The 20,483-nt window shown below is 41.4% G+C and overlaps 1 protein-coding gene across 2 annotated transcripts in view; it reads left to right on the top strand.

Annotated features, from left to right (window-relative positions):
* FAR2 (fatty acyl-CoA reductase 2) overlaps positions 1–20,483 on the top strand; it is a 357,779-nt gene that overhangs the window by 218,245 nt on the left and 119,051 nt on the right. For both annotated transcript variants that reach the window (XM_069228182.1, XM_069228183.1), the window contains exon 3: positions 7,273–7,448. In XM_069228182.1, coding sequence (XP_069084283.1) covers positions 7,273–7,448 — 176 coding nt within the window. The remainder of the gene's footprint in view (positions 1–7,272; positions 7,449–20,483) is intronic.

Raw genomic sequence — 20,483 nt, forward strand, 5'->3', positions numbered from 1 at the left:
ACTTTACTAGTGTTTGAGTACTGCATAAATACTTTACACACTACCTCAAAGTTACGCCTGACTGCTTTGTGCCAAGCTACCAGATCGTTAAGCACATATTTATTTAGTGACTTTTGTGGTTGACTCTGACAAGTATTGCCATTCTTATTTGCAGTGGGTGTCACCGATCCCCGATTAATACTTCAGTTTCCTACACAAGCCATTTACCAGTTGCAAACCCTGTGATTTAATGAGTAGCAGGCTGTGCAACCTTTAAATGGCTTCATACATCTGGGCCTTCCTCTGTAGTTAAGCCTAAAATGTGAAAAATGTGATATTTGTGACTGGAAACTGGTAGCCATGGTATACTATGTATTGACATTTATAGTACACTTAGGAGAGAGGATGTGGCATTATGTCCAGAGCTGCAGACTTTGCAACTGGGGAACCAGGTACGGATTTCAGCGCCAGCTTGACATCCTGTGACTTGGCCAAATTACCTAATCTTCCCATGCCTAAAACCAAAATGAATGTGCCCTTGTGTAATGTAATCACCTGATGCTCATGTAAAACACTCCAATACCTTCAGGTCAAGTCTGTGCTATATAAAACTGCAAGAAAACACTCTGTAATTGGGCTATATTTGAATGATAACTGTATCTGGGCCCATTTTCTCTGGTGAGCCATATTGGGAGACTTATTTGTCGAGAAGCTCACTAATTTCCTCATTTACAACAGTATTCTTAGTAGAACATGGCTTCAGTTTTCCACTTTGATTCCATAAAGATAGCGTTTAAACGTGCCACACTTTGGCACAAATTCAGAATGTTAGCACTCTATTTGCACATTAGAACTTTGTAGAAAAGCTGCTGATTACTAGGGAGTTAACTGGCAGTCTGCTGCTGGTGTTGAAAGTGCATGTTTCAGTCTGCGTGTCAGAATGTTTTAATTAAATAAGAGAGGAAGATTTTTGAGAACTCACTTAGAAGATATCCTAAATTTTCTTTCTACAGCACTAACCATAATTTCTATGAGAAAATGAACCCCTTCATTTTGTTCCTTTCTAAATTTAATATTTTAAGTTTTACCAGTTTGATTCAATCAAGATGGCTTCAGGTGTGTCACACTTTTGTCATAGGTAAGACTGTTAGTGCTTTAGTTGTTCTTTAGAACACTCTGGGGGGCTGCAGTAGAACACAATGTAATCACCTGACAGGCTGCTAGTGTTGAAAGTACATTTTACTGAGAACATCAGACTTCATTCACATATGACTGAGAAAGATAGTGTGAAGTTAAAGAAAATATGCTCTCTTTTAGCTTCTGGAGCACCTTCCATAACATCTATGGGAAACTCATGAAAAAGTAGTTTTCTATCAAACATGATTCATAAAATCCCAGTGGAAGGCTTTATCACAGGGTCAAATCACCTTAGATCACACCACAATTCCTCAAATTAGTTTGGTACCATCAACAAATGATTTAAATTGTAACTAAAACCTTTTATCACCCTTTATATGTTCTCCTTTTTATGACACTGAAAACCTGTCATCCACTACAATGCATTTCAGTAGGATGCTATCATGTATATTGGTCCTAAGATGGCTGCCAGCACTTCCTGGTTGAAGTGCTAACAGTCAATTAGGGCCCATAATACAGATTATGGGGAACTCTCCTTGTTTGTGCTGGGCACACCATTCAAAAGGTGCGTGCAGTGCAAACGAGGAGAGTGTGCCATATTATAGTGAATGTACTGCCCCCAGGGCAGCCGTTAACTTGTGCTGCCCTCAGGGTAGGGCATTTATGAGAAATACGGAGCAGCTTTTTAAAAGCTGCCTTGTGTTTCTCTGTGCAGACAGTGCGCTTGCACTTTTAAGGGGGATTATAGATCCCCTTCCAGGCGGGTGCTGTGAGTGACTGTACCTGCCTGAAACTGGATGCCTGAGGGGTCCCTTGGAACCCCTTTTCTTCCCACCAGAGGCCTGCCTTAAGAAGGCTTCATCTTAAGGCGTGTTTGCCTCTGGATCCACATCAGTAATACGGGTCAAGCGCAGAAGCAAATTAATTCCCGCATTTGCATGGGGCCGCACCCCCATGCAAATGAGGGAACATCCTATGATGATAGCGCTGGCGCTATATGTGTGCCAGCGCAATTGGTATTACATAAGGGGCCGCACAAGCTTCTGCTGCCCCTTCTGTAATACCAAAGGGCCCTTGGGGCACGCAAAACAGGCTCGAACACCCGTTGCTCCATGGGGGCACTTTATGTAATACGGCCTCAGATTTCACCATGAGATCTGTGCTTAGGCTCCACCCAGACATCCATATTCGTTTGTCCTTTATTAACTCCAAAACTACGTTAACAGATTTACACCAAACAACAAACAGCATGATTTGCACACCACTATCTAGCTTTCTGCCAAATTTGTTGTAATTCTGTTCAGCGGTTTGGGCTGTAGTTGTATCTAAAGACTATATGGGAAAACGCATGGGGAAAATGCATTTTGGGGCCTTGTTTTTCTCAGCCCCTGCTTGACGAATCACCCTGAACATTTTAACACAGCAGCTGAAGTGACGTTGTACTAGTTTTAAAAACATTTTAAAGTTTGTCAAATGGCATCAAAGTAATTGGCAAAACAAAAAATGCTTTTCCGGTGTAATTTAGGTCCTAACTATAAGTACCTACTGGTGACATTTCTAGCACTTTACAAAACTCCTGAAAAAAATGAAATAAAAATAAGCATTATAGTGCCGAAAAACACTATTTGTGAATTATTATTTTTTTTATTTTAATTTTCCATATGTTTTTGAGCATGTTGCAATGTGAAAAGTACAAATGTGACTTTTTTGGCTGAATGTCCGTGGTTGTTTGTGATTCATGTGCTGACTGTGGATGCAAATCGGAATCGTTCAAGAGAGAAGGCACTCAAAGAGAGAGCCCAGCAAAGGATGTGAATTTTCTCCTTGGACTAACACTCTTTTAATGGAGTCTTGGTCTGCTGCTATTCTCTCCTGGTTGGAGGAGACCCACATATCATATTCCCAGAGGAGTTTGTGCACAACGTTTAATACCTGAATGAATGAGGCTAAGAATGACATCCAAAACACGGGTTGTGTCAGCTTCTGACCGCTGGTAGTGTATCAGAGAACATTCAGAAAGACTGAAAGGAAAGAGTGATTTGTGTATAGTCAGGCACAAGGAGAAGCTGTTTTCTATTAGTATGTACACTTTTAAGTGTCACTGGGTGGAACATGCGTTTAATGCAGGTGGACAGCGTTCCACTACTATTTTTAGAGATAGGACTCTTGCCGCCCTCTGTCCTGAAGCTTGGTTCCAAGGGAACAGAGGTCAGGTTGTCATATCACCCTGCTGTCTACCCTCAAAGCTGTCTGCATCTGCTGCACTGTAAGTTATGGCACACATTGTATACGTTGTGTTTTCTTAGAGGGCTCGTGCATCCGCGTAAGACTTATGGAGCCAGGAAGCCGCTTCAGAGGCCTAGTAGAAATGGATTTGTATTTCAGCTTTGACTGAAAAATAAGCTCCTTCCAATTAGTGAGGGGCATTAAGGGGTGTGCAGCGTCACGTCCTTTGACACCACTTCTAGTGATGGTCACTGTTCAGTTTGTATGCTGATTAGTTTATTTATTTATTCCTCTAGGCCTTGTGCCCCGTGTGCAGGTTTGTCAGAGTGCACAACGTAGAATCCTTCTTATTGAGAAAATCCCACACAGATGTATGCCCTATAGAAGGAGGTTAGATGGAAACCCTTTCACCTTCCTCGAGGTCAAGGGACTATGAAATCCCACAAAGTCTTAGCAACATTTACAATGCATGCCACACACTAACTGAATGGAGTGGCCTGTATCATCTTTAGAAATAAATTGTTACCATCCGCTGCCCATGCATTCTTAGGCCTCAAGTATGGTAATAGTATATACCAAATCTCAAAGAAGCAGTGAATAATGAACACAAACTTTATTGTTGTATCCTAGTTGCAACATGTAATTGTTATATTTGTACAACGCCTAGGTGGACATTTTACTACTTACATATAGTGAGATGTATGATGCAGTCTAATGGTTTATCAGTGTGTACAATTATTTTACATTAATACAATTAATTACATTTGTCATCTCTGCTGATGTGAGATTGAGGGTTTCTTTCATCTTTTCAAAAAGTATATTCAAATATACGGATAGTGTCAGCAGCGGATTGCCATTATCATTAGAGATGAACTCTGGTTAAATTTGTGTGGGGTACATAAAAGATATGATGGTGGGTCATGGAACCCTGAAATTAAAAAAGAAATGACCATTGCTCCTGTTATCAGTTACGTAAGAATTTGTTTCTCTTCAGGGATTTAGACACTTTAGACACATGTACTGTAAATTACAAACGAGCTACTAGCGAAGAACAAATATCATATTTTTCCCTGTAAAACACTCTCCGAAGTTATGGGGACGGTCTCTATGATCCTATACCCTTTTACCAGTTAGGTTTTTAAATTGTATCGCTCTGTAAGAATTAGGAGTGAAGGCAGAAAATACTGTCATAATTATCTTTAGGTCGAGCATAGCAGCACTGTCACTGGTTCATGGGCTTGCCTTTCGAAAATCCTTTGTTTTCATTGGTAACTGCTTTATATTTGTACCTCCATGAGGTGGTTTTGCTAACGCCTTGGCCATCGACCCAGTTGCATGGATAATTACACTTTTGCCGTTAACCATGACTGCGAGCAAACTTCTTTTTCCTTTTGCGGCGCTTTGAATCGGCTCGCTTATGTCAACTTTTTTACTTTTTATTTTCAGTTTGTTTTGCAAGAAAAGTCCAGTCAGGAATTTACAACGCTAATAGCTCTACCTCGAGCAAACGCAAGACCTATTTCATTGCAAACGCTTGTTTGTACTGGAGTGACCCGTGTGGAGAAATTAGTAAAGTGTAGCACACATCCGGTTTCTTTGTTAACACACAAGACAACATTGCATACAGTTTCAGCGCCATGCCAATACTCACAAAAATGGTTTTTGTTTCTGAGAAGTGAAAGTCAGAAAATATAATATTTATCAAGCTATGCAAATTCCAATAATTGGGAATTTCACATACCTTTGATTTTCTAGCACTGATGTCTGAACCCCAGTTATACAGCTAGCCTCCACCTGTTGAGGGTGGTCGGCTTTTCTGAGGAACTCCTCACTAAGCCAGAATAAACATAAATGTCTTCCTCATACTCAAGAGATAATATAACCAGTGAAGATCAATACATTAAAACCTTGGGAATTCAGAATTTTTACCTGCTGACTGACATTCTTGAGATGAGTTTTTGGCAAATGTTAAACTATTTCAACCTGCCCAACCTCTGAAGAACAACTGGTGAAGATTGTCAACTCTCTATAACACATTCTACTTGAATTATTCTCTACCTGCCTCTGATATTATGTTACACTTCATTATTTTCACCAGAACCTGGTGCCATAAAATGTACAGCTCCCTGGAGGAAGACTGTGTAAAGGTGGGTCAGATATCACCCCTACTGAAGAAACTGCAATGGGGTCCAATTACTCTTCCTGCTTACACAGAAAGCAAATCTTTCATGACCTGACAAAGCTATTGAAAAATGTGTTACCATCCAAATATTAGTATTTATCGAAAATAAAAGTAATTTGGCAAACTATGAATCCGGCTTTTGGATAGGATGCAGCACTGACATGGCAACTATCAAAACAAGAGATGACGTTTCACATATTTTGGACAATGAAGAGGCCTGCTTTTTTGTTCCTTCTCAACTTCTCAGCATCTTTTGATACAATTGATCATTGGAGGCACATAGAAAGCTTGAAGACTCTCATGGGATTCACCAGCACATTTATAAGTGGCTTCTTTTCCTGCCTTAGTAATCATAATCAGCCGTTGAGGTTGGAATATACCACCTCGATGCAGTCACAACTATATGAAAACTGCACCAGCTACCAACATCATTACACTGTGTAACTACCTAAAAGCTTTATAAAATAGACATCATCAATCTTCCTTAAATCAAAACCTGAAAAACAGACTTGATTCTCATTACCGGAGAACACCATACAAAAGTTCAACACTGACTGGATCGAGGAACTACAAATAAAACAGCTTTCTACACGTACTGAACCAGAAGGAAAATCCCTTGGTCTTTGGATTAACTCAGTCCTCGCCATTTAGAACACCCGGTGAATCCAGTCAGAGCTGCACTGTCAGCACTAAAAAGATTCAATCCTTTTTTAATTCAATCTGACTTCCAGGTAGTTATACACATTATTGTTATCTGTATGATAGAGCAAGGAAATGCCCTCCTCCTAGAAGCTCCCAAAGACCTACGTGCTCCCATGAAAGCTCTAAGGGAACTTCACTACCTACCTTTGAATGCTAGAACAAAGTTCAGGCAAGAATGCCTCACTTTTAAAGCTTCAGACTTAAAAACAGCATACCTCCACTCTTCTTGGGGGACTAAACCCCTTAGGCCTTGCTCTCTGCACCAAAATGTGCATATACTGGTGATCACAAGGGATTTCCCCCTGGTAAATTTCAGCACGTTTGACTGCTGAAATTGACCTGAGGAAAATTTCCCAGGGTGTGCCCAGCAAATTTAACAAAAGACCAAACGACACAGAAGATTGAGATTTGTTGTAGCCCACATATCAGATGTTTATAGGGCACTAGGAATATAAACTAAAATATTCAGTTCTAAGACAGCAGCATGTAAATTATTGTCCTGAGCTACCTTATCTCCATGGAGTTCACTCCTGAAAACCTGAGATGCCAGGTACCATTTTATCCATTTAGACAAAAATAACAGCCATACTCTTTGGGATTAACTTCAATGTTTAACTAACCCTTTCCTGTCTTAGCAGTTGAAGAACATTTACTCATTACTATGATTGAATCAACCCCCCATACTCCTACCGCCCACTGTTCCTGTTACTTTCAGCCGAGTTTTTCCTCTACTTATCACTATTTTCTTCTACTTTTCCCTCAGCATTGATGCTGCCTTCTTCTTGTTCTGTGTCTTATCCGAGACTTGGGACTCTTTTTGCTGTTATCTGCAAACTGCACTGATAGACACCAGAGGTAAAGAAGACTTATGTAAACACATCTTAAATAAATAAAATAAATAATCTGGCAAGGGAAATGCTATACAAATCTCAAGCATGACTAAGCAAATAAGAGCTACTTTCAGATGCATAGGCTAGGATTAATCACCACTTAGTGAAGTACTGCACAGTACTGCAAAGATTGATGATGCCTCTGTTCTCTTGCAGCTTTTTGATCGAGTACGAGAAGCTCATCCAGACTTTGAGGAGAAGATCATCCCCATCAGAGCTGAACTTACACATCCAAACCTGGCCATCAGTTCTGAGGACACACAGCAGCTCCTGGCCCGTGTCAATATCATCTTCCACTGCGCAGCAACGATTCGCTTTGATGAGCCCTTAAAGTATGTATTACCTTCTTCACATGCTGCTCCAAGCAGTGGTGCATCTGGGTCTCTGGTACAATGTTTTGCATTCGTTATTGGTAGGAAATGCTGTTGCTTTATCTGTAGAACAGGTGATGAACTAGTCAATATGTTGAAATATTCTAATACCATCAGCAATCCCTTAGCACAGTGAACCCCTACTCGAACTGTCAGTTCAACATAAAACAATTAATTATACAATATGATTGAAAACTCCCCAAGAAAGGGAAGGAAACAATGTAGAGCTATAGGTTGGGTCCACTAAGCCCTCTTCAATCACAGACAACAAGCACTATGGTGTCACACAAAATCATCTAGTATTATAAACAACAAGGCTAGGGAAGACTGCCAAAACGGCGTTGACCAGGTCCTCAAACAACGTGCAGTTAACTTTCAAATGAATGTGGACAACACCCAGATGCATATTGATTGGAAGAGTCACTGGATTGATTGGACAATCACTGCATACAGGAAAATTATTTTTTGTCCTGAAGACTGAGATCCTCTGGGATGATGTAACAGCCTAGAAACTCACCCCTTCGCAATCCCACAAAATCTGGGAATTCACTATTGATTACAAAAAGAACTTGAGATATCTGCTCAATGTCATCAATTCTTCTTAAACCCTAACCACTGAACACTGTGATCCGGCAAGATATTTGGCAATGGCTTAGCTGGCCTACTATGTTGCGGTAGATACAACACTTCCAAAAACAGACAAAAAAGCAATAATTACTGAATCATTTAGCCAGACTCTGCCTGGGTCTTTGAAAGGATCAACACGTGAAGCTAGCATCCAAAATATTCAGTAAATGATAAAGTCCGAAGTTCTTTGTAGTGTATATAAAATGTATTTGAAGAAAGGTTTGGTGTATATGTAAACCGTGCCCCCATTACAAAGCAACAAGGGATGTCCAGTCAGCTATATTGCTTTGGAGTGGCAAATAAACCTTCAGGAGACTAAAACACAGAAGCAGACGGCTGAGGCTAGGTGTTTATGGTTCATACTTCATGGATGAATTGAACCTAACTTTGAGGGCATAGCACAACCACCAGGAACTACCAAAATACAGAGATTTTCCTACTGGTCTTTGACTATACAACAGAATTTGTGGTATCGAGAAGTATATAAAAAAGAGGTCCTGCATGCTGATGACTGGAATCCCACTACACCAGAATACTGCATTTATAGTTTGAACTTTACAACATTCTTAAATATTCATTAAGCAATGCACAACACTTTAGTAATGTCATTTTTCCTAAGCAAATGTGCACATCCGCCTAAACTGAAGTGTACACAGTGCTAGGGCTGGTAGGCCAATGATTTGTTTGCCAGTGTTTTTTCTTTCCATTTTTTATTCTTTTGTTTTTAGTCTTCCTGGTATGTTTAAACTAAACTAAATCTTCAAGTTACTGTAGTTCAAAGCCAATGGTAAATTTTCTTTGCACCGATAACGATCATAGTTTTCTGTGATTAGCATTAAAACTAAATCTATATGTGTTGTAAATACTCTTGCTTGGTAGGAAGCACCTTTACTGTTCTAATAAACTAGATGTAATGTTTTTTTTATTTAACATTGTTTTGTGTATAGACAGCAGAATATTTTATTTTGTGCTGTTGTGGCACAACTTTGCAATAAAACATATAGGAATTTAGCATCGCACCAGCTGGCCAACGCCAGATCTATTGGCTTTGCAATTGCTCGTTTGTATATGTGGACCAAGTCACTACCAGACCAAGAATTAGGAATGTTCTAGACTCAATGGCCTCCTGAAAGATGACCCAATAACTAACATGCTTCTGGTACAATACAATCAGGAGGCCAATCTGGACCTGTGATCTTCAGGATGTTTTTTGACTTTCAGACCTTTGAAATGTCTTAGTTACTATGCACTCCAACAATTGGTTAGCCCCAAGAGATCACTTTGGATGAACCTCCAATTCACACTTATTAGTGCCACACAAGAAGATCTTCACTAATTAGGCAGTCCAGCTCCCCTTCAGATTGTTGTGACTATTGCTTTTTGCCACAAACTCGCAAAAGCTGTTAAAAATGTTTTCACTAAATAGTCTCAATCGGTTCCCTGTATTCTTTTAGCACAAACTCTTGGTTAGCTACAACAAACACTGTGGAAGATCTACCAACATTTTGTGCTGGGTTTGCATCATGAAAGTGACGCAAACCAGTACAAAATGTTTTTTAAATACTTCCTTTCCAGGACAAAACTTGTTTTGTGCTGGAAAATGACTAAAAGTAATGCAAAGTAGTGAGAGGTGCTGCTTTGCGTCAAGGGGAATTTACATGGACCTTCCCAGGCTACCACCTACCCTTTTTGACGCAAAAGCCTATCTACCAAAAACGTGAGACAGGGTTTTGTGTAAAAAATTAACGCCTTTTAAAACCAGGTATTATAAGGAGAAATATCATTTCTCCTATCTTTTCCTACTTTGCATGCATACTGCACAGTGCACGTGCACTGTGCACATGCTCTCCTGCTCTTTCCTTCTTGCGCCACGCAGTGCAGATGTTTTGGCTGCTGAGCGGGCAGGATGGCAAATCTGCCTCACTGTGTCTTATAATAATAACTTTTCGTGTGTTTGAGTGCATCGGCCTTAATGCAGTCTACATATGGCAGCCGCTTTTTAGATTCAGTATAGCAGCGCTCAAGCGCTGCTTTTCCAATGTGTTGGTATCTATGTGGGCTTTTAACCACACCCATGTCACGTCAATAACTTCCATTCATTTACAGGCTTGCCTTTTGAAAACTTCTTGATTTCATTTGTGAAAGGCATGAAACGTCATGCCTTTTCCAATGTTTTGCCCTCCTCAAGAGCACCGGCCAACTACTGAAACATACGCAGCTCCAAGTTTTCAGCATGGTTTCTGGATTACTTTTTCTTTTTATCCCCTACACAGCATGATCGCGCTCAGCAGTATTCGAGCTATTTGCATGCCTACCAGTTTATTTCCATTGTTTATTCCTGGTTTCTGTCACAGATGAATGTAAATGCATTTTAAAGCATTTGATTGATCGTTTGTTGTTGTTTTTCCATTGTTTTTAGGTAGTGTTTGTTTTCTTTTGTTTATGCCAGGGTTGTTTGTTTATGTCGCAGTTGTGTGTAAATGTATTTTAAAAACCAACTTTTTCTGTGTTTATATGGTAAACGGAGCTGCGTAATGACAAAATAACCAGATAAACAAACAAAAGGTTGCTTTTAAAAATACATTTACGCAGAACTAGACATCAAACAAAATATAATGTTATTATATAGCAACTGTAATAAAGTGCAATAATGTAGCAGCGATTTATTTTGTGATTTCCTTTGTACACAAAAGAAAGCTCTGCTACATTATAGCGCTTTATGTGCTTTTCACTTGTGCTACCACCTGGAATAAAACCACTATTTTTATCCAGCAATTATAATATAACGTATAGCAACTGTAATAAAGTGCTATAATGTAGCAGCACTTTCTTTTGAGGTTACTTTGGAACATGTACTTGTCCATGTTTTGCACTCATGTTGCTGACTATAAGCACTGGTTTTGACCAGGTAGTAGCCCAAGTAATAAAGCGCTAGATGTCGCAGTGGTTTTCAAATACATTTTAAACAATACATTTTTTTGTGTTTATACGGTAATTGGAGCTTCGTGGTGACAAAATAAGCAGATAACCACTTAAAAGGTTGCTTTTAAAAATACATTTACGGGGAACGTGACATTAAACAACATATATAAAGTTATATTGTAGCAACCGTAATAAATCTCTATAATGTAGCAGTGCTTTCTTTTGAGATTGGTTTTGTACGCGCAAGAAAGTGCTGCTACATAATAGCGCTTTATGGTCTGTTGGGCTGGCATTTTGTGGCAGCATAGTTAGTTTTACAGTTGGTGAGTAATTTTGTGAGAGTGATATGGTATATCTTGTTTTAACAGCAATCTTTGAATTAACACATTTACACAAAATAAATCTAATTAATTCAGTTCTAGTTATAAAAATTTCACCTGTGTTAAGTGATTATATTTTTATTATAATTCAAATTATTACCATTAATCGTAGGATTTGCTTTTTTTTTTAATCTTACTCAGTGTCCATAATATGTGATAGTAGAGCTTAATTTGTAAATCAACACATGCCAGTGCCTAAAGCTTTCCTTTGCAATGCGCGGCTGTTGCAGTTCAATGTGAATACTGAGGCACCATCATTCTAAAGCCATCTTGGGAATTTTAAATGTATATGTACAGCCAAATTTATCCTCTTTATTGGAGTGCTTAATGTGTAAATAACCACATGCCAGTGCCTAAAGCTTTCCTTTCCTTTACAATGTGTGGCTTTTGCAGTTCAATGTGAATATTGAGGTACCATTATTCTAAAGCCATCTCAGGCCACTTTTAAACCTTTTAGAGCAGTGCTTAATTTGTAAATAATCACATGAAGGTGCCCAAAGCTTTCCTTTACAACACATGACTGTTGCAGTTCAATGTGAATACCGAGGCACCATTATTCTAAAGCCATCTTTGGCATTTTAAATATATATGTACAGCCAATTTTAACCTCTTTAGCAGAGTGCTTAATTTGTAAATAATCACATGCCAGTGCCTAAAGCTTTCATTTGCAACGCACAGCATTTGCAGTTCAATGTGAATACGAAGGCACCATTATTCTAAAGCCATCTCGGTCATTTTTAATATATGCACAACCATTTTTGACCCCTTTATCTCACTCTTGCAGTGCTTAATTTGTAAATACTCACGTGCCAGTACCTAAAGCTTTCCTTTGCAAAGCGTGGCTGTTGCAGGTCAATGTGAATACTGAGCACCATTATCCTAAAACCATATTGGGCATTTTTAATAAATGTACAACCACTTTTAAGCCCTTTAGCTTGCAGTGCTTAGTTTGTAAACAACCAAGTGCTGGTGCCTAAAGCTTTCCTTTGCAACTCGTGGTTGCTACAGTTCAATGTGAATACTGATGTAGCATTTTTCTGAAACCATCTCTGCATTTTTAATATATGTACAGTCACTTTTAACCCCTTTACAGTGCTTAATTTGTAAATAATCACGTGAAGGTGCCTAAAGCTTTCATTTGCAACGTGCGGCTGTTGCAGTTCAATGTGAATACTCAGGCATCATTATTCTAAAGCCATCTCGGGCATTTTCAATATATGTACAGACACTTTTAAGCCCTTTAGCAGAGTGCTTAATTTGTAAATAATCACGTGCTGGTGCCTATAGCTTTTCTTTGCAACGCACAGCTGTTGCAGCCTGCAGGTATGGAATGGCTCATAAAGCAATCATTGTCTGAAAGGTTGGTCTAACATGCATTAGTGCGTGGGCCATTTTTTTGGCAGTTTGAGGGCCTGTTTTATGGTTGGATGTGGCAGTTTTTACTGTTGATTTCCCTGATATTAAAACAAACATTGCCTGCAGCACGCTTAAATCTATGCAGTCTACCATCCCTTGCTAGCACTTAAAGCACGCGTCTTTACAAATTCAAAACTGCCCCAATTTACAAACATGGAACACTTTTGTTTTAGCTATGTAATTCACTAATGAAGCCACTTTTATGTGGGTTCCCAGGCCAATTTTAAGTCCCTCTCTGACCCTGTGAGTAGGTGTCGTTATGAAAGAGTCTTCTCTTTTTTACAGTTTGCACTGAGATATTTCAATGATTTGTAACCACAATTGCAATTGCAAACTTTGAAAAATTACTAATATCTAAAACGAGATGGTATCTCATTCTCAAAGGGGAGCTATTATACAGAATATATTGTTCCCTACTACTATAGAATAGCCTGCAAATGTGTGCAGAGAAAGAGCACTAGGAGGACAACATATCTGAAAATTACATTTTCAAACAAACTCTACAGCCCTCCATATCCTGATTTTATTTCATACATAGAGGCAGGCCCTGCCATTATTAAATAACGTGTCTACCTTTCTAATATGTCAGTGGTAAGAGAAGGCAAAGCCAACATGAAAAGTATGGAGACCATTTCCAGGTTTAACCCCAGTGATGCACAATGCCATAAATGTCAAACTTTGTTTTTGCCTCCCTGAAATAACTCCTTGCAGTCCAAAAGGCTGATCCAAACTTTGATCTGGGAAACAGCTATCTTCCCATAGATGCTAACAAATGGGGAAACATCCTTTTTTACGACTTTTTTTTTACGAAGGTCGTGGTTAACGAAAGCGCAACAACGCTTTTTTTAACCACGACTTCGTTTTTTTGTGCCTTAACTACGTATGTTCTGAACAACGAACATGCGTGGTTAAGGTACAAAGAAGGGACTTGGCGAAGGTAAGTGGTGGGTTTAGGTTTTGGGGAGGGGGTGGGGGGTCAGGGGGTTTTAGGTTTTGGGGTGGGGTTGGGGGGGTGGGGCGTTTTTGGTTTTGGGGAGTGGGTTGGGGGTCAGGGGGTTTTAGGTTTTAGGGTGGGGTTGGGGGGTGGGGCGTTTTTGGTTTTGGGGAGTGGGTGGGGGGTCAGGGGGTTTTAGGTTTTGGGGTGGGGTTGGGGGGGTGGGGCGTTTTTGGTTTTGGGGAGTGGGTGGGGGGTCAGGGGGTTTTAGGTTTTGGGGTGGGGTTGGGGGGGTGGGGCGTTTTTGGTTTTGGGGAGTGGGTGGGGGGTCAGGGGGTTTTAGGTTTTGGGGTGGGGTTGGGGGGGTGGGGCGGTTTTGGGGAGTGGGTGGGGGGTCACGGGGTTTTCGGTTTTAGGGTGGGTTTGGGGGGTGGGGCGTTTTTTGGTTTTGGGGAGTGGGTGGGGGGTCAGGGGTTTTTAGGTTTTGGGGTGGGGTTGGGGGGTGGGGTGAGGGATGTAGGGTGAATGGTGCCTATTGCTAATGATTTTATCAGGAATGCCTTTACAACGAAATATTGTTGTTAAGGCATTGGTGGTAAAATCATTAGTAGTAGCAACGAGGTCGGTGTTCCGACCTCGTTGTTAAGGCAGTAGTTGTTTTTGCAGTCGTTGTTTCGTCGTATATTCTAACAAATGTATCAATTGCACTGGATTGAAACAAAGTAATCCCTCCACTGGAATATGCATTCCCACCAGTTGCTGGCAAATCCCTCTGAAGGCGTTTTCTTTTATTTGTGTTCCTGTCACACCTCCCTGCATGAACACTTAACAGCCCCGTTAATGCTTGAGGCAGCCTGCCTCCTCTGCCTAGATCCTGCAGTCCTTAACTTGGGAGTGGACCACAACTGAGAGGTCTTTAGACATGGGAGGTTAGGCTACCCACTGAAGCTGGGAGGAAAAACTCAGCCCCTGATTTAGAGTTTGGCAGAGGAGTTACTCCATCACAAACATGACGTATATTCCGTCCGCCGTATTACAAGTTCCATAGGCTATAATAGAATTGCAATACAGCGGACGGGATCTCTGTCAAATTTGTGACAGAGTAACCCCCTCCACCGAACTCTAAATCAGGCTCTTAGAGCTGTTGAGGTGATATTGTAGACCTGCTGAAACCGGGACTATAGATACATTGTAAATACCGGAATGTACAGAACAAGACGAATGCTATAAGTTAGGGCACCTGAAGAGAGACAATATAAGTACATTTTCAACCAACACTGCTTTACATTCTGATAGTTGTAGTCCTGTGTTTATCACAAGGAAAATGTATTATAGGTTCCCCAATGAATAGTGATGGAGATTAAAAAGCCACCGTTCTTTAGCTCACCTTTGGAAATGAGGCCATTTGAGATTTCAGCCTCATGGCAAGCTCTTGGATCATAGGTTAAAGCTACTGTTGCTTAGAAATGGAAAGTTATGTATTCTGAACAGAACACATTGGTAAAACAGTGCTAAGCCTCTTTGAGTGTTATCACCCTCCCAGTGATGGTTTGCTTCCACTGATTTAATTGACATTGATTTCCATAGCATAGCCCTCACAGCAATGTCTTCCCTACATGACCTCAAAGAGGTCAAATGTCTTCATCACATTTTCAACAATGATCCAGCTCCGTTGACTTTAATGGCATTTTCCTCTTCCAACCCTGCATCACATCCTCATCAAAAGTGTGCCTCCACTCTCTTAAATTGTGTCAGATTAATTTAACGTCAGTGGTATCACCCTCCACATAACACTATCACACATCCAACAACAATTCATCCTCCCCACTCCAATGGGTCAGCATAGTCTACCCAACCCTACCCCAACAATGATTTGTCTCCAAGTACCCTAACGTGACAAAAATTGGTTATCACCATTTCAACAATATTTTATTTCTATTTTGACAGTGCTATTAGCAAAATCCTGTTGTACTTTTGACCATAGTTACGTGCTCCACCATTTCAGGTTTAAAGATGATACCATACAGTGCAATTAATGACAAAATAATGTAGGTGCTTTTCCGGAAACGACTTGATAAGAAAAAATGCTGATCCAGGAAGTTGTCAGGGAAAACAAACAAACAAACTACATTTGACATGCATGCGCTAAAGAAAATCCTTCTACTGGCATTGCATGGGAAAAGAGTTTGGCTACATGCTTGGGCCGGTCAGGTTAGCTAATATTGCTCAGATGGCACTGAATACTTGCCCTTGGTGCATGGGACTGAAGCCAGTCCCATGAGTAGACCTCTCACTGAGCAGCTGGCATGTGTATCTTGGGACACTCAGACTCTCTGAGGCACAGCACTAGTTACTTACATTCTGCATTGATATTGAGAACTGTGAATAAAATCTGGGGAGCAGTGTTCACTGTGTGTCCAATAATGCTTCTTACATTGTGAGGCCATTAATGCTTACTACTCTGTAGGGCACTTAAAGTCCATTACTGTGTTGGACCACTAATGCAGACTTTAATGCTCATTACTTGGTCAGGCTGTTAACAATCATTACAGTATGTGGCCACTGGCACTACTTTCTGTACTGTGCAGGTGAATAAAGCTAGTTACTACTAAGTAGAGGCATTAAAGCTCACTACTGTCTACTTCCTCTCTTAAAGAAACCTACACTACACTCTGATGACCTCACCAACTACAGGCCTATCACACACCTACTATTGGTTGTCAAGATCAGTGAAAAAGCAGTCCTTGTTCAACTCCAAGATCATATCAGTTTGAATTATCTCTTGCACAACTAGCAGTCAGGCTTCAGATCATGCTGCAGCATGGTAAACACCACCTTACACATCATAGGTAATGCCCTCTTGACTACAAATGAAGATGACCCCTGCCTCCTGATATTGCTGGATCTTTCAGTTGCCTTTGACACAATTAACCATCCTACCCTCATGCACACCTACCAGTTGCAAATGGAATTCACCAGCAATGTCCTTCACTTACTCTCCTTAACTTTCCAACCAACACAAGTTTGTTCCCATGGTCATGCCCAGGTCACAAAATCTCACTATCTCATTTAACCTTTACGTAAAGCCATCTGGTGCTCTACTCACAGATGCACCAATATGTCGATGATACATATCTCTACTTGAAAGTATCTTCTGCTTCAGACATCTGGCATCTCACTCACTGCTTGTACATCATTCATGCCTGTAAATGTAGCCTACCGGAAGCTCCAACCAGCCAATGACAGAATTCCTACTGTTTGCCAAGAACAGCAAACATGATACAGTAGAAACCTGTCTAAATGGAATGAACTTTCATGACTTCGAACCCCACCTAATGCCAAATCCCTTGGATTTCCTCTGATACCACCCTATCTCTTGATGAACACATTGCCAAAAAACAAAGGCAGTCTAGTTCCAGCTCTTTCTTCTAGAGGAAAATATGTTTTTATTCTATAACATAACTATAGAACTGCTGTTCAAGTTGTTGTATTCTTGCATCTGGATGGTGGTAATGGCCTACTCCATTGCCTCACAGACATCACACTGCCACCACTTTGTGGCATGTTACACACTGCAGCACTTCTCATTCAGGGCCTGAAGAAATAGAATTATACTACTTTACTCTAACCCTGATGGAACTCAGTTGGCTCCCCTTGCCAGCCTGCACAATCTTCAAAACCAGTTGCATAATTTACATTGTCATCACATACATGATCCCCAATTATAATGCAGACAAGCATCCCATCTCTGGTGGTTGTTAGTATACCCGTAGCCAAGGCACCATCAGACAGCAGACTAATAAGTATTAAAAAGAAACAAACAAGACAGCAGGGCAGGCCTTTTCTATCTATGCATACAGGACATGGAACAATAGCCCGATATCCACGAAAACCACCACAAAACTGCTCCAATTTAGGAAAGGGCTGGGGATGCACCACTTTAAAGAACACTACATTACAATGCCTTAACCATTCACAATGCAGTTTCCTCTCCTATTACTCACCAGGTTAAAGCTTGCCTGGTTAGGTTTGCACCATCCATACATACATACATACATACATACATACATACATACATACATGCATACAGTGAGTTAATTAATGCTAGTTATAGCGAAAGACCATTAATGCACATTTAAATTAAAGGGTCATTGAGGCATTTCTTGTCTAGGGCCATCAAAGTATATAATACTTTAGACAGTTGATGCCCATATTGCCTATGACAATTGTTAGACCTGGGATCCTTGGCATGGTTTCCCCCTAACTTTTTGCCTTCAGATCTAATTTTTATGCTGACTTAGCTTTTGCTGACCTTGGGACTCTGCACACTTTAGCACTGCTAACAAGTGCTCGTGCTCTCTGCTCAAAACATGTTAACATTGACTTAAACCCAATTGCCATAGTTAATTTACTTATAAGTCCCTAGTAAAGTGCACTATATGTGCCCAGGGCCTATAATTTAAATGCTACTAGTGGGCCTTCAGCACTGATTGCCCCCCTCTTAAGTAGCACTTTAAACATGTCTCAGGCTTGCCACGGCAGAGCCTGTCTATGCAGTTTTAGAGATCCATTTCATAAATCTTTTGCCAGCAGACCCAAAGCTTCCTTTTTAATACATATAAGTCAGCTCTAGGGTAGGCCCTGGGCAGGCCAGAGGGCAGGGTGTGATGTATTTAAAAAGCTGTTTTTAACTATAGCAAAGCCTATCGCTCCCACAGGATATCATTGGAGTTACCTTATTACATGTTGTAAGTGTAATTCCCAAATAGAAAGAGATATGGTGCTTGGTGTTTCTGGAATCCTAATTTAAAATCCTAACTTATGGTGAAGTGGGATTTTAAATTACAGTCCTGAAAATTGCACTTTTAGAAAGCTGGCATTTTTTTGCCTTACCCCTTTGGTGCCTGCCACCTGCCTCTGGTCACATGACTGGGTGCAGTTGGCAATTGAGCTTTGTTTATTCCTCCTAGACTGCTACACACAATGGGAGCTTAGGTGTGACGGTATGGGCCATCACTAGCAGGATGGGAGGGAGGATCAGGGCCCAGCCTCAGAGAAAGGAAGGTGGTTCTCTGGTCCCACTTGAAGATGTTTAAGGTTGCCTGATTGGTCATCCTTACCACACGGTGCATGGCAGCCCAAGAAGGTAGGAGGACCTAGAGCCATGTACCACGTACGTGCCAAAAAGAGGAAGGGCAGGGGTCATGGGGAAGCCCCTCCTGACATTCCCCTTGTTCGGGAGGTGGCTGACCCTGAGGGGGGGTGCTCCAGAGCCAACAGGGAGTATGCTTCCACCCTGGGGTACCTACCTGAGCTGGCCAACTAGCAGAAGGAAGGGGACCTATTTCTGCAAAGCTCAGAGGGAATACCCTACTTTTGTGGGCCTATGGCAGCAGATTGAGGCCCAGGCAACCCCTCTGATGATCACCTCATTTATTGGGAGAATGGTCTCCTGTATAGTGAGCCTAAAGTTCCTGAGCCTGGTGCAACCAGTGTGTTGGTAGTCTCCCAGTCCTACTTGAGCTAGATCATGATGAACCCCTGGTTAGTCATTTGAGGGCAGAACAAGACCTTTGACAGGCTTGTCACCCACTTTTATTGGCCTCAAATGCGGAAGGTTTCATTGGCACCTCCTTTGAAAGGGTGGACAGCCATGGAAAACAGGTTCGTCCTGGTCTTGGTTGACAATGCCACTTGTACCCCAGAGCCTATCCCTCTGAGAATAGTTACTTCACCTGCAGCGAACATGGCACTAATGGGAATCTTTACCCATGTGGGGGTCCGCCAAGGAGGTGGTGTCTGACTGTGGCACCAGCTTCATGTCAGGGTACATGAAGGTTATGTGGAAGGAGTGTGGGGTAACCTGCAGGTTCTTCATCCTTATCACCCTCAAACTAATGGGCTTGCTGAGAGGTTCAACAGGACCCTAAAAGGCATGATAATGGGCCTGTTGGATCCCATGAGGCAGAAGTGGGACGTCCCTCTGACAGGCCTTTTATTTGCCTACAGGGAGATACCACAAAAGGGGGTTGGCTTCAGCCCCTTTGAACTTCTGTATGGGCACCCTGTCAGAGGACCTCTCAGTCTGGCAATGGAGTACTCGGAGCAAGTTCCCAGGAAGGCCCCCCCGGCATATGGTTTGCTACATGCTGCCACAAAGTAACCAGAGCTTCTAGAAGCAAACACAGGAAAATCTAGAATCCAGCCAAGTGGACATGAAATGGTGGCATGACCAGGATGCCACTCTGATCAAGTTTCAGCCTAGCAAAAAAGTGTGAGTTATGGAGCCCATGGAGCCCAGGGCCCAAAAGACCGCTGGTCTGGCCCTTATGAGGTGAAGGAGTGCAAGAGTGATATCACCTACTTGGTAGACCTCAAGAGTCCCAGGAACCCTTTAAGGATCCTACATACCAATCAATTCGAGCCCCACTTTGAGAGTTCGGAATTAACCATGCTGCTAGTCACAGATGATGTGGAGGAAGAGAAGAGTGAACCTTTCCCTGACCTCCTTTCTTCCAAGGAGCAGGATGGGTCAGTGGAGGGTGTTAGCCTCTCCCCTACACTGACCCTAGTGCAACAGAGAGACCCCTTCCAGATACTGGGTCAGTTTGCCTCACTCTTCTCCCTTTCCCCAGGACACACGTCAAGGTGCATCCATGATACTGACACTTGGGACAGCATGCCTATGAAGAGTAAAATCTGCAAGTTGTCTGATAA

This window comes from Pleurodeles waltl, chromosome 4_1, assembly GCF_031143425.1.
Source record: "Pleurodeles waltl isolate 20211129_DDA chromosome 4_1, aPleWal1.hap1.20221129, whole genome shotgun sequence".
Lineage (NCBI taxonomy): Eukaryota > Metazoa > Chordata > Amphibia > Caudata > Salamandridae > Pleurodeles > Pleurodeles waltl.